This window comes from Siphateles boraxobius, unplaced genomic scaffold (assembly GCF_051911475.1).
Source record: "Siphateles boraxobius isolate OS27281-9 unplaced genomic scaffold, OSU_SipBor_1 25, whole genome shotgun sequence".
Taxonomy (NCBI): Eukaryota; Metazoa; Chordata; class Actinopteri; order Cypriniformes; family Leuciscidae; genus Siphateles; species Siphateles boraxobius.
The window spans coordinates 10,817,046-10,832,074 of record NW_027508866.1 but is presented as its reverse complement, the minus strand read 5'-3'; the positions used below and the strand labels follow the sequence as shown (position 1 = coordinate 10,832,074).

General features: G+C 36.8%; 2 protein-coding genes across 3 annotated transcripts in view; both read right to left on the bottom strand.

Annotated features, from left to right (window-relative positions):
* ints2 (integrator complex subunit 2) overlaps positions 1-11,791 on the bottom strand; it is a 290,424-nt gene extending 278,633 nt beyond the window's left edge. The window contains exons 1-10 of one of the 2 annotated variants that reach the window (XR_013207087.1): positions 11,401-11,789; positions 10,525-10,821; positions 10,219-10,357; positions 9,357-9,459; positions 8,987-9,100; positions 2,296-2,426; positions 2,009-2,179; positions 1,698-1,918; positions 1,057-1,182; positions 136-207 (exon numbers count right to left, since the gene is read on the bottom strand). Coding sequence is in view for 1 of the 2 variants with exons in the window: in XM_077242581.1 (XP_077098696.1) it covers positions 136-207; positions 1,057-1,182; positions 1,698-1,918; positions 2,009-2,179; positions 2,296-2,426; positions 8,987-9,100; positions 9,357-9,459; positions 10,219-10,357; positions 10,525-10,817 (1,370 nt within the window). In the remaining variant the exon portion in view is untranslated. Of the gene's footprint in view, positions 1-135; positions 208-1,056; positions 1,183-1,697; positions 1,919-2,008; positions 2,180-2,295; positions 2,427-8,986; positions 9,101-9,356; positions 9,460-10,218; positions 10,358-10,524; positions 10,822-11,400 lie in introns of both variants that reach the window. The other variant, XM_077242581.1, reaches the window with a different exon arrangement.
* A 1,110-nt stretch (positions 11,792-12,901) lies between these two features.
* Positions 12,902-15,029, bottom strand: part of med13a (mediator complex subunit 13a) — a 97,348-nt gene continuing 95,220 nt past the window's right edge. Inside the window, exons 29-30 of the mRNA XM_077242563.1 lie at positions 14,194-14,294; positions 12,902-14,093 (exon numbers count right to left, since the gene is read on the bottom strand). Of these exons, the coding sequence (XP_077098678.1) occupies positions 13,961-14,093; positions 14,194-14,294 (234 nt within the window). The 3' untranslated portion in view covers positions 12,902-13,960. The remainder of the gene's footprint in view (positions 14,094-14,193; positions 14,295-15,029) is intronic.

Below are 15,029 nucleotides of genomic sequence, written 5' to 3'. Positions count from 1 at the left end.
TTCCTGTAATTTATTATTTTTTCAGAAGATTTCCTTCTTGCTGATCATAAAATAACTGGCATACTTAGAATGTTGTAAAATGCATTTATTGGTTATTATGGGTTTGAAGGGCTTGTCCATTCAGGCCTGTCATACCTCTCGAAATACTCCTCCTCTTTTATCATCCAGCTGAGCCACATTACCATCAGCTGCTCTTGTTCTGGAGTACTGCAGAGAGAAGACACAACAGCAATTATGACGCACCTGGGTTTTACTCTGGATTTTGAGTAAATTAAACTAAACTGTATTGAACTATTGGATATAAATTTAACTGAACAGAAACAAACTGCTTTACACAGAACATAACTGAGTGACGGAACATTAAGTGTTTTCAGTAAAACATCAAAGATTTAAAGTACTTGCTAATGTTACACATTTAAAGGGGTTTCCTTGATCTTTTGACATACACTACCATTCAAAAGTTTGGGATTGGCAAGATTTTTTAAGGTTTTTGAAAAATGTCTCTTATGCTCACCAAGGCTACATTTATTTGATCAAAAAATACAGTAAAAACAGTAATATAGTGAAATGTTATTACAATTTAAAAGAACGGTTTTTTGATTAAATATATGTTTTTTAAAATAAAACATATTTGCCAGTGATGTCAAAGCTAAATTTTCAGCATCATTACTCCAGTCTTCAGTGTCACATGATCATTCAGAAATCATGAGCAGGAAACATTTATTATTATTATCAATTTTATTATAAAAATATTATTATCATCCTTGCAAATAAAAGTATTAATTTCTGTTAAAAAAAAATCTTTACTGACTCCAAATTTTTGAAAAGTTGTAACAGTGTTTCAGAAGTGTTTCCAAAATGATCAGCAGCTAAAATGATTCAAACTAAAATCCTTGGATTTCTGACATCAAAGATTAAAATTGTGTGAAACTTTTATCATTTTTGGCATAATACAAGTGGGCCTCATGGAGAATTTTTTTATTAATTTACGATATGACCCTTTAATCATTAAATCATAATTTATGATTAATTTGATTGGGTAGAGCAAGGATGTACCTGACGAGGGTGGGGAACGCCAGTAGTTTGCAGAAGGACAGGGAGACAAAGCGCACTCCTGCAGGTGTGGCTGGTGGACGGCTGGTCATCAACTGCAACAGCTGCTCCGCCTCTTCATCTGTGGGCCTGTGGAGAGAAAACACATTTGAAATCATCTTTAAAACTTTGCGACACTTCAAAGAGGTTTTCGCTGTCAACAGGAACTGATACTATCAAACAAACAGGTGGAGTAAATCATTTCTGTAACTTGCAACCTCATCATGGAACGGAGCCAGGAATTTCTTATTGTGGAAAATTAAGTTATTTTGATGGTCCCTTTAACACATTCGGTAGTAGACTGGTAGGGTTAGGGTTAGAATAAGTTGACATGTAGTTGCAAAGTTACTTATAGTCAGTATAGTGTCTGTTGGAGGAGCATCACAATAACGTGTTTGCAGATATTACGCAGACAGTCCACTAATACTCTAATGAGAGTTAGTTGACATGTAGTTGCAAAGTTACTTATAGTCAACAGAAAATTCAAAAAGGGACCATCAAAATAAAGTGTTACCATTAAGTTTATCAGCAAAAGTGCCTAAGTTATCTGTGGTTAAGAGCTACTGCACCACTGTAAAGATCTGATTGTGTCAACTGTGGCATACCTAAGACCAGCGATCCCCATTAGTGCGCAATAGAGCCGCAGCAGCGCACTGGCCTTCACCACATGCTCCTCTCGCAGGCCAGAGTACCCCGAGCTGCTCTCGGAGTCCATTTCACTGTCATTAGGAACATGGGTGCTGCGAGAGCGGGGTAAGATGGCCACCAGCTCCAACAGCAGCTGCCTCCGCATCTGCCACAGTACTGAGCTGCTCTCTCTTTTCCTCTGAAGAAAGACAGTGAGACACATACTTGATTTCATGTGCTTAAAAAGCAGGTATTCATCAAACGCTTTAGTACAACTTTTGTTCCTTACCTGCTGACCGTTGCGAATGAACATACTGAACCAGGTGCGCACTTTTCCATTGGTGCCCAGAAGTAGGCCGCTGACATAAGACACCAGAGGACTGACCGCCTCATCTGCCGAGTCTGGCTTATAGTCCAGTGTTAGAGCAACACCGAGACCTGGAAGATGACACTCCTCCACCTGCGGAAAGACCATGGTTTTGACATCAATATGACACATTGTTCTGATCACTATTATTATTATTTAACCGCAGCCAATTACAGAGCATGACAGGTGGTCAAGTGCTGGAAACTCACCACCATGGCCCTGATGTTCAGAGCCTGAGATGGGTTCATCTGACACAGCTGCCGGAGAGCTTCTGTCCTACGTCGGCCACCCACGCTTTCCTCATCCTGCCGTTCTCCGTTCTTTATCAAGCCCCTGCACACTAGAGGCATGAAAGAAACACAAGGAATTTTGATTAAATGTGCTGCTTTTATACATTTTTAACAGCCTATGAACCACATAAATGATACTTGTATTGTTTTATTTTCATTACACACATTACAACATACTGTACAAAGGTTCAAAGGTTTTAGCCAGTAGATTGATTTTTTTTAAATGTAATACTTTTTTTAATAAATCTTTTTTGCAAGGACAAATTAAACTGATCAAATATGACATTTATAATGTTAAAGACATGGTAAATGGTAAAGACATTAAATGGTAAAGACATTTATAATGTTACAAAAGATTTCTATTTAAAAAAAAAATGCTGTTCTTTTGAACATTCTATTAAAAAAACAACATTGATAATAAACAGAAATGTTTCTTGAGCAGCAAATCAGCATATTAAAATGATTTCTGAGGGATCATGTGATGGAGTGGATGGAGGGAAGATTGGAGTAATGGCTGCTGAAAATTCAGTTTCGCCAACATAGAAATAAACTTAAAATATATACCTTAAAATATATTAAAACAGAAAACAGTTACATTAAATTTCTCACAATATTACAGTCATACTGTATTTTTGATCAAACAATTGTAGCCTTGGTGCTTTTTTCAAAAACATTTAACTTATCCTTCCCTCGGGTAATTTTGACCCGAAACTCATTTAAAAAAAAAAAATGAAATTAAGTTTTCATCAGAGGGGTCCAAGACCCTAGGACTTTTGTCGCACTTGAACCACAAAAACACACAAAAAATTGAATGGACTCGAGGAGTTTTGTGGTTGAATTTTAAAAAAGTAACTAATCCTTCCCTCACGGGTCAATTTGACCCCCTTAGGAATAAATGGAATGGAAGGAATGCTTCAGTACACATAAAAATAAAAAATATATATATTATCATGTCTACATGTGTATCTGAATTCATAGTGAAGAGAAATGACTTTAGGACCCAGAGGAACAGCTCATTTGCTCCAAATAGGCCATCTAGTTGCAAGAGTCATGAAATATCATGAAATATCATAATATCAGTACGTGCACTTTCAATGTAATGAGTAGTGTAAGGTAACTACATGGGATAAGTTAAGGTTGAGGGTTATTACCTAGTTAGTTACATTACTACAATAAGTACATAGTATGTTCATGCGAAACTGTAAAACAAAGTGCTACCGTTATGGCTTGGGCAAATGGCATGATTATTTTTAACACATTTTCCACAAATATCTTTAAATAAGCTCTTCTTTATTTGGCTTTGTATTAAGCTCTCACCTTGAATTAAAATATCTGTTTCCCTTTTCTTCTGTGATTTTAACCACAGATGACAGCTCGCCGCGCAGAATGATTAGAATTACAGAGAACCTTTTATGACTGAGTGCCGGAATGATATTAGTTTCAATAGTCTCTTATGAAAAAAACATCTGATTGAGAGAAAACGTAGCCGAGTCCGTCACAATTCATGCTGCATCTGATTACAGTGTATCTCTATAGACAAGCTCTTTCCCTTAATGATTCAGTCTTGAGCGGAATATTCTCCCAATGAAAGATCCTGTCTAGGTAATGAGCCTTGAGAATTGGCCATTCATAATATGAAATGTTTCAAACTGGCTCTGAATGAGGCCTCGCATAAATAAGCTATTGACTCAACAAGGACCTGGGAGTGATGAAAGGATACCAGAGACTCAGAGATATTATTATTTCCACTTCGAGTTTCTCTGAGGAAAACCCACATACACATAAAGAGGTGCACAAACACACCCAAGCCCAAACTGCACATAATCAGCAGCCAAACTCATCAAAATGGAAATTTAGCACCTCTCGGATGATCGTGCAATAGCCACATAATGCAGATAAAATGTAAAGTAAAACTGAGTCACGTGTGGTTTTATAGTCAATGGAGGAAAATAAAACATATTGTTATATTTTGATATGGTAAAAAGAAAATCGTACATATCCCTGATCCAAAAAAACTTGAACTCCATGATTTAAGACAATTCGGAATAGAGTAATGCAGGGATGACGTCAGAACCCTGAAGATTAATTCACCGTTGGTTCCTTTAAGATTTTTTCAATTTATGTGTAAAATAAAGCCTGCGTTAAACATAACTTCACGATACTCTAGTGTTTTGTTCTACAACGTAAGCTACACACACTCACACCCCAAAATGCATGTTTTCAAGAATGAAATTAACATAACTGCTTATGCATGTTTTCAGTATGGGTGTGTGCAAATTATTTTGTGGAACAAAATGTCAAAGTATCTTCAACTTATGTTTACCACAGGCTTTATTTTACTCATAAATTGAAAACCCCACCACACAGGAAAATCTCGAGGGAACCAGGGCGCATCCCAGCAGCACTCTATTCAATAAACTTTCATAATGTGGAGTATTTCTGAATGAAGATGACTGATTAATTTTTACACAGTAAGGCCAGGAACCTCTATTAATTATAGAGAAACACCGGTCGACCGGAACCGGACGTTTTTGCTCCAAACACACTATCGTTTTTTTGGTTTTATTTTGGCCAATCTCTATTCTGGACTTGCACACAAACTGCATTGCAATCATTTCCCAAAATGTAATTTGCGTGGAAATATAACAAAGTCTGTAAACAGGACATTAAAACAGGCCAGAGACAGGACACGGCAAAAACGGAGGCAAAGAAGAAAACACAGATGCGTCAGCAGAGCAAATATTGTACCAGGCACAACAAGCTCACTGTTCGCGATGCTAATAAGAAGAAAAATCTAAATTTTGAATTGGGGGTGAGGGGTTTATATGAATGTATCAGGAAAGTTTTGATTGCATTTTCTTTTTCTATTACCTCTGTATAAAGTATTATTTATAAGCGCAGTGCTGATATGTATACAGTGGTACCGAAAGAAACCGCTGCTGTTCCATAAGCACCACCTACAGTCAGGGAGTGAATTTTCATTCAATCCATCTGCTGTATTTGTTTTGTGCAGGAGTCTAATGTGCAATAATTTCACAAATATGAAGTCAGACCATTGTGTTTTTGCTTTAAATGATGCAATCTAATTCAAAACAACTGTTCATGCTACATCTTTGTTTGGATTATGATTAAAATGCAGTTGTTGTCTCTAATTTCAAATGGCGACAGATATTTTCTGCTTAAGGCCAGTTTGCAAATAAACAACAAATAAATTTTATTAAACAAAAAAATAAATAAAAAAAATTGGCAAACGAATCTGCCAATTCCCTGCTCAAAAATCGGAATCGGGCATGAAAAATCGTGATCGGTGCATCACTGTTTAAATTAATAAATACATCTAATAAACTGGGTGGAACTGTTCAAATTATTCACGATTCGTTTTTTTAATCACGGTTTTAGCACCAGTTTCGGCAAGGTTCGGTCACAAATAAATACAATAGAGCAAAGATGCATATAAAATAAACAGTGCTTTTCCGGTTATTTAAGTATCTAACAGTAGTTTTCATGGACAGATATTAAAAGTAATCAAATGTAAAATAACATTGCATATAATAGATGAACAAACAAACAGATGAACTAGAGGAAATGACTAGCAGTTTGAGCACCATGTTCTCTAGTACACTAGATATTGTTGCACCAATTAGATTAAAAAAGGTTAGAGAGAAAACTAAAGCACCATGGTACAACAGTGCTACGCATGCAATCAAGAGAGAAACTCGTAACTTTATTCGTAACTAATTTAGAGGTCTTTAGAATCGCGTGGAAAGACAGTATGTCACGTTATAAAAAGGCTCTAAAAGCAGCCAGGGCTGAGCATCTCCGCAAACTAATAGAAAATAACCAAAATAATCCAAGGCTTTTATTCAACACCGTGGCTAGACTAAATAATAAACAAACATCACCAGAGCAAAATATTCCGTTACAATATAGTAGTAATGATTTTATGAATTACTTCAATGAGAAAATAGAAAGCATCCGAAACACAATTGTAAATATACAATCCTCTATGATGTCTTATGATTCAACCTCAATTATGGCCCCTCTAGAACAACTACACCGCTTTACAACTATAGGACAGGAAGAGCTAAATAAACTTATCATTGCATCTAAACCAACAACATGTTTATTAGATCCAATACCCACTAAACTACTGAAAGAAGTGTTACCTGTAGTCGAAGAGCCTCTTCTTAATATTATTAACTCGTCTTTATCTTTAGGTCATGTTCCAAAAATATTCAAGCTGGCAGTAATAAAACCTCTCATTAAGAAACCGCAATTAGATCCAAATAACTTAGCAAATTACAGACCCATCTCAAATCTTCCATTTATGTCTAAAATACTAGAAAAAGTTGTGTCCGCTCAATTGTGCTCTTTCCTGCAAGAAAATGATATCTATGAAAAATTCCAGTCGGGATTCAGACCGCATCATAGCACAGAAACTGCGCTAGTTAAAATTACACATGATTTACTTTTAGCTTCTGACCAAGGCTGTATCTCAATACTAGTTCTACTCGATCTAAGCGCTGCGTTCGACACTATCGATCATAAAATACTCTTGGATCGACTACAAAACTACACTGGTGTTCAGGGACAGGCATTAAGCTGGTTTAGATCGTACTTATCAGACCGTTATCATTTTGTCTGTTTAAATGGGGAAAAATCAAAGATAACGTCAGTAGACTATGGAGTGCCGCAAGGATCAGTGTTAGGCCCTCTGCTATTCTCAATATACATGCTGCCACTTGGTAATATCATAAGAAAACATGGAATTAATTTCCACTGTTATGCTGATGACACTCAATTATATATCTCATCACGACCAGATGAAAACACTAACTTATCTAAATTGACAGAGTGTCTAAATGATATAAAATGCTGGATGACGTGTAATTTCCTGCTATTAAATTCAGATAAAATGGAGGTACTACTTATTGGTCCAAAAAACTACCCACAAAATCCCTTACAATACAACTTTAATTTAGAAGGATGTCCTGTTACTTTATCCACTACAGTAAAAGACCTGGGTGTTATACTAGACCGCAACTTGACTTTCGAAAATCATATTTCATATATTACAACAACAGCCATTTTCCACCTTAGAAACATTGCTAAGCTACGTAACATGCTATCTGTTTCTGATGCAGAAAAGTTAGTTCATGCATTCATGACCTCGAGACTAGATTACTGTAATGCTTTATTAGCTGGTTGTCCTGCATCCTCAATCAACAAGCTACAGTTAGTGCAAAATGCAGCCGCTAGAGTTCTTACTAGATCAAGAAAATATGATCATATAACACCTATTTTATCCTCTCTACACTGGTTACCTATTAAGTTACGTATCAATTACAAAGTATTCCTACTGACCTATAAAGCCCTAAATGGTTTAGCGCCTTTGTATTTAACAGACCTTCTATCCCCATACAATCCCTCGCGCTCTTTAAGATCACTAAATTCGAGGCTTCTGGTCATTCCTAGGGATATCTAAGTCCACTAAAGGAGGGAGGGCGTTCTCACATTTAGCTCCTAAACTCTGGAATAGCCTTCCTGATATTGTTCGAGACTCAGACTCGCTGTCCCAGTTTAAAACTAGATTAAAGACGCATCTCTTTAACCAAGCATTCACTTAATGCTTAACCTTTAATACTACTGCTGAATCAGTTCGAATGCATTAACATTATGAACATCAGCTATGCTAATTATTTCCCATCTGCCTTTCTGCTGTCATGGTAAATAGCGTTCGTCAGCTCCAGTTTGTATCCAGCCTCTCACGGAGACTTCAGATGCCCCAACGCCTGTGAAGAGACGACTCGACGCCTGTGAAGAGACGACTCAAAGCCGGCGATATGTTATGCCATAAATTAATACTTGATTAACTAACTGTATTTTTCTATGTACATTTCCGAAATGCACTTTCTGTAAAGCTGCTTTGAGACAATGTGTATAGTTAAAAGCGCTATACAAATACATTTGAATTGAAAAATTTGAATTGAATAAAATCTTCACTGTATAAATTAAATAAAGATGAATTATTATTAAAGTTACAAAAGATAATCAGTCAAGAGCAGTGAGTGATTTCCTTGTTTGTTTGATTATTGAATATTATATTGGAATATTAGGCTGCTGTCACTTTAAGACTAATGCAAAGATCCAGTACACCGATACTAATACACATGCGTTGTCTTTCTCTACTGTTTACGTTCACATATTAGAGCATACAACTCTCCCATTGAACACAGATTACAAAGAATCACTGTTTTGTCCACGTTTTTTTTTTTTTTGGATAACGCTTCCCAGTACGTAACGTACTGGGAAGTATATCCATCGACAGAAACATACATTAGCCGACCTCGATCTCTGTTTTACACGTTGTTCTAGTCAACAAACCATATTATAAATGCGTCGTCAGATTAAAGATGAACCACGGTGCAAGTGCTTGCTGAACCGAGGGTGGAGAACGGTACGGTTCGTTTATTTTACTGACAACCGTTACACCCCAATAATAAACATAGATTTTGTATGTTGTCTTTGAAGGATAGGAAAGCTAATGTATTAAGTTACCTATCTAAATTGTTTTTAAGTCAAACAATATTTCAGCAGTTGATGGACATACCTTCATTGAAGCTGTCTGGGACGTTTGCCACCAGTAGGCACAAGAACCACTCCCCATTCCTCACGTGAAGCAGGGCTTCGGCCACCTCAATGATGGGCAACAAAGAAGGCAGCTCTGTTGGGAGCATATCAACTTAAAATCAAAAAGTAATTTTCCTTGTTTAAGAAAGATTTATAGTTTTATATTTAAAAATGGTAAATAAAGGACAAAACATCAGATAAAGACAAATTGCCGGCACAGCTGAAGTATAATTTTAGTTTGGTCTTCATTTCTGACATGCTGAAGGAAATATTTACTGATCTAGAGATGATTGTTGAAACTTGACAAATAAAAGTTTTAGTCTTCACACTAAAAATGTTACACTCTTCACCTGCTTGTAGGATGCAGAGAACATCGGCCACTTCCTCTAGGTACACTGGACTCTCAAACAACTCAGAGGACTTGAGGAAAAACTCTCCATTAGAGTCAGTCACCTTTTGAAGATAGGAAAATATTTTGTAACACTATTTTGATGTGTGATAGAATAAATTAACAAAGATGCATGGCATATTTATGAAATATTAAGGAAAACATTTCTTATTTATTTAGCCGTTTATAAATGTTTTTGTTTTGTTTGGCAGCGTTGTGAACTAACTAATCATATTACATATATTATTTGGAGGCTGTATTTTAATGTTTTGACAAGAATCCTTTTACGTTCACCAAGGCTACATATATTTGAACAAAAATACAGTGAAAAGAGTAACATTGTGAAATAATTTGAAATAACAGTTTTCTGTTTTAACATTTTAAAATGTAATTTATTCCTGTGATGGCAAAGCTGAAATTTTCAGCATCATTTTCAGTCGCACGATCCTTCAAAGATCATTTTAATATGCTGATTTGGTGCTCAAGAACCATTTCTTATTATTATCAATGTATAAAACAGTTGTGCTGCTTATTATTTTTTGTGGAAACGGTGAGGGTTTTTTTCAGTATTTTTTGATGAATAGAAAGTTAAACATAAATATTTTGTACGATTATAAATACCTTATATATATCCATGTTTTAGAAATTACAATCTTTAATTCTGCACAACTATTGACACCAAACATCAAGTCCGATCTCAATGGCTTACAATGTCTAAGATAAAGAATTTTATCATTGAAAAAAAATAACACAATTCATATTTAAATTGCATAAGAATGTGAAGGACAGATCATTATTCAGGAGTAAATGTAAGGACACTAAACCTTGTTCATTATTGCCAACAGCTCACTGAGAGCCAGTCTGAGTCTCCTGAGAGGATCGCTGTGCTCAAACTCCAGAGTCAACCCATGCTGCAGCTGAGAGACCAGGATGCTCTCACCATTAGAGCCTCCAGCTTTATGCCTGTACAGAGAAAATTTGGCCATATATATCATCAGATATCTAAGCAGAATTCTGTCCATAACACCCCTCTCAGTTTCTCAGAGCACTTCTGAGCGAGACTGGCTTATCAGATATATTATGCCAATGATACTGAATGGCCACCTGGAATAAATTTAATCGGAACCCACCTAAGCTGCTGCTCTTTTCTAGCGTCCTGCTCCAGAGCATGAAAATCCACAGACAGCAATGCGACGATGGAGTTCACCGCCTCCACCCCTGACAACAGTCGTAAGATGAGTTTCTTGTCCTGTGCCCAGGTGTTGCTCTGATCCGCAGGGGCACAGAGAGCCATCCTCACCAGACAGGGCAGCAAGAGCCGCAGCTCTGGGTCACTTAAAGCTGCTAGTCTGGCTACATCTACCTTCTGCATTGCCTCGAATGCATATGGGCTCACAAACTGAAGACTGGCACTGTCTGCCATTCTGCTGTGAAGAAAAACGAAACAGAAAGTAAATGTTTAAATTTAAACAAAAAAAGTTAGCAGTAACCCCACAATATTAGTTAATAATTAATATCAGTATTGCTATTACTGCAAAATCATAATAATAAATGACAATGGTATATTTTTTATCAAGTGTAAAAAAAAAAAAATAATAATTACAGTACAAGCCCACACTGGCAAAAGTACTGGGTTATTACCATGTTCTTGCACATGCAATATTCTGGACATGTACCATGGTAATACCATGATATTCCTTGAAGTATATAGTAGTCGTCTTTAAATACTATAGGAGGCTACATTAATAAGTGCCATTGTATAAGAGTGAGTTTACTTGGCGTTTAGGTGTATTTAAGAATTTATATTTCAGTTTTAACGTGTTGCTCTAAAAATGTTTACATTTATATTTAAAACACTCACTGTGGAGAGTCCTGTGTCCTCAGATAAACAGAAAGTACAAACTGAATGTATCAAACTCTTCGGCTCAAATGTTACTTTAACAGAATCCAATACAAGTATATTTTGCATTACAAAGGACCGTGTGACAGCGGTGGGACCGTCTTACCTGGAGTTTACCACAGCCGAAGGCTACAACTGAAACACAAGCCCCGGTGAGGCCAATGAGACCGCGGTCCGTCGTGATTCTCACGCCAACGGGAAGTTGAGCGTCGTCGGTCAACGTAGCACAATTTACCGGTAAGCTAACAGGCTAGCTGCTAGCGCTATCCCGTTTAACAAGCGATCCATTCATCAAGATTTAACTAATTGAAACACTATAATTACAAGATTAATATTTATATGCTTCATATAATTCACTTATTCTGTATTAAAACGATATGTGCCCATCAGACTGTTTCCAGACAGCAAGCTAAAATGTAGAATGGTGAATGACTTTAGCACAAGCGCTCATCTTCTCTGCAATGTGCATGCTGAACTGAACTCTGACTGTGTCTCAAAGCCTAGTGAGCCGCCTACACAGACACCATTGTTTGGACATCATAGGCGTGTTCATAGTTAAAATATGGTAACAGTGCAAGAGGTATGGTACATTAAGGGGAAAAATAACCGAATGCCTGTGATGCCCAAAAATGCAGTCTATGTAAATAACCCAAAAGGGTTTGAGACACAACCATGAGAGTACAGCGCAGACTTGTTTAACCGTTAAATTGTAGCTGTAAGACGCAAGGTCAATTTCTTCGGTAACTATTTTCCCCATTGAAATGATTCCCATTGTATTCCAGGTTTAAGAATTAATTAATAATTATTAAATTATAGAATATATATTTTAACCTTTTATTATTAAAATTTAACAATAGTTTTAGCTCAGTCAATGTAGTCTAAATGTGGTATTTGTGTTCTGATTTAACTTCAGTTGTCATGGTAACTTTAATTTAAACGTGTAAATACCATAGTAAACCGGTGCAGTCTACAAAAGAATGGTTAGATCAATGCAATTATATTTTCCATTAGGCATAAAGCGAAATATGGGATCTGTCATGAAAGGTACCTTTAAAACACATCTGATTCTGAAGTGGTAGTTTGCAAATAGCAAACTAGTATGCTTCTCAGATACTATAGTGAAAACAATATACTATTTTCATAAGAGTAAACTGTGAAAACATCCCATGAAGTGTAAACTAAATGTCGATGTGCTCTGACCCTATAGCTCTTCACATGCTGTTCATCACACTTCCATTTAAAGCATGTAGAACTGGTGTGGGAGGTAAGAGAAATCCCAGGGTCTTTGAATATCAGCATACAGTTTATTCTGAACAGAGTAAGATACAGGAAATAGACCTTTCTCTGTGCACAAACACTGCATTTTCAACAAGTACCCAGATCAGATTGTAAAGCCCATTTTTGTGATTTTGGTCTAAAAGTGTCAATTTTCACTCTCAAATGGTGCAAACAGGAGAGCCAATCAGGGAGGGCAGGGTAATGTGAATGAAGCTTGAAGCTTCATATAGGTCTTTGTTATCTTCATCAAAGCTGTAAGTCTCCGTCACTACAATCAGATTTTACATCACAGTCCCTCCCCCCAAAAAACACAAGCACAGGAAAAAACATGAAGTTGACTTTTTATTCCTAAAACAGAAGCAGTGCCACCCAAGTCTGGTGCGGCATTCATATATAATTATTTATATATTGCAGTTTTTCGTTTTTGTGTCTAAATGTGTGGTATAAAATACAATATACGACAATGTACCTCTTTATTTTTAAACACAGTGAACTTCATTGCTGTACAAGTCCCGTGCAGCTAAAGCTTAGCTGTAATTGTGTCCACACGCAAAGGCGTGGACAGAAACCCCCTATCTGGTCTCCTCTGTACATCGTGACAATACAAATAATCTGTCTCCCTTACAAAAAATAATACTCTAAAAGCAACCTACCGCAACTTTATTTTATTCATCTTTTTAGTGGGTTTTTGTTGGTTTGTTTTTGTAATTAAGACGATTACATATATTTTTGACCAATTGCTTTAAAGCAGGAAGGCAATACAAACCTTCTAGAACTTTTATATATAAAAGAGGTTAAGAAATCAGACAAATTATACATTTAAAAACTTACAATAAATAAGACAGATGCAGGCATTTCATTTGGATATAATCCCATCCAAAAGAAACAAGGAATTAGAGGTCTTAAAACCAAGAATTCATTCTCTCATTTCATAGAGCATCAAAGTCCCTTTCCATCAGATTCTATACAGATTCCTCTTCCATATATGTTGATTATAGAACTGGCCGAATCCATGATAACCGAGGATCCGAGCGCAACTGCCGAAGTAGCGTGGAACCAGGGATGTAGAACACCACCAGTAAGCACTTTCGTCTTCTTTCTTTGGCCTCCACATTGCGGAAAACTCATTCAAGGCCTACGTTCGTCCTCTGTCGTATTCTCTCCTTCTCTTCGAGTGAGTGTTATAAACACCAGATGCCTGATTCTCCTCCACAGTGCTGGGTCTCAGGTGTAGTGACTGCCTACCCAGATCATCTTCGTTGTAACTCACGTACATATAAAGTCCAGCACTATAGTTATCCGTTGGGTTGTTTTTAGATCCACATTTTCTTCACTCTTCTTTTTTCATTCCCTGATAAGGTCCTGTTCTCAGTTCTGCTCTGTAAGTGTTACAACATGGTCATGATGAAGTTGTACATTTGATTGAGCACCACAAAATGGATGGGCAGGCAAGAGCGGCGGTCCTGGGTCGCAGGGTCACAGGTCAGCCAGGAAAGGGCGTTGTACTGCTCCAACACAAATCTGCGAAAGAGAAACATTTTGGCATATTCAATATTAGCTATCATTAAATTGTATTGTATACACTAGAAGATAGCTTTTCAAACGCTTAGAGGAGCGTTACCTGAGAACATCAGAGGTCTGATTGGAGTCCAGCGGGTGAGAGTGTTTGCTGTGCAAAAGTTCATCCGATTGCACTGAAGACACATGGAGGTGTAGAGAGGCCTGGAGTAGGGAAGGAGAGAGGCAAGAAGAAATGTTCAGCCGAAAACATCTATTAATCCACGCCCACCCAAAACAAGCTACAAAGCTGAATTACAAAGCTCTCATTGTCAGGGCCTGTTATGAATTAAATTGACAAGCCCATGAACAAGTAAACACGAGACATTCATACCACTGTTTACAATTTCCTTAATTAGGGAACAGTTTGCTCCAGACTTTTTAATTATGTACAAGTCAACAAGTCAGCAATACACTAACAGCTGCTTATCAAATCAAATGCTTTGGCTTAAATCATGTCAACACATTTTGTGAGTTCAATTTCCTCTCTCTATATACGTTTACATATATCAGCTTTCTATATAAAATATATATAATATATTTTCTTTCTTTGTTTTTCTTATACACACCAACAGCAGTCTGGCCCAATTCCTGAGTACTGAATTATTAAAAATCCCTCATTGTAGGATTCTCTATAAATGCTGCATGAGGGGAAAACAGAAGTTCATGTGACCTGGACCAAGCATGACAGGTAGATGGATGCAGTATCACAAGGAGGCAATACTCTGCTTTCTGAAGTCAACAAGAAAATGACATTCTGGACAAAATATTTAGGGCAAATCACTCTGCATAGAGTCTAATGCCAGATAAAAATGATTGTTTTGCACTTGTATGCAGTAATTTTGGGGGGATGAATCAGGATTTGCAAGGGAAATGTGATTTATACAAATATTGCATTAC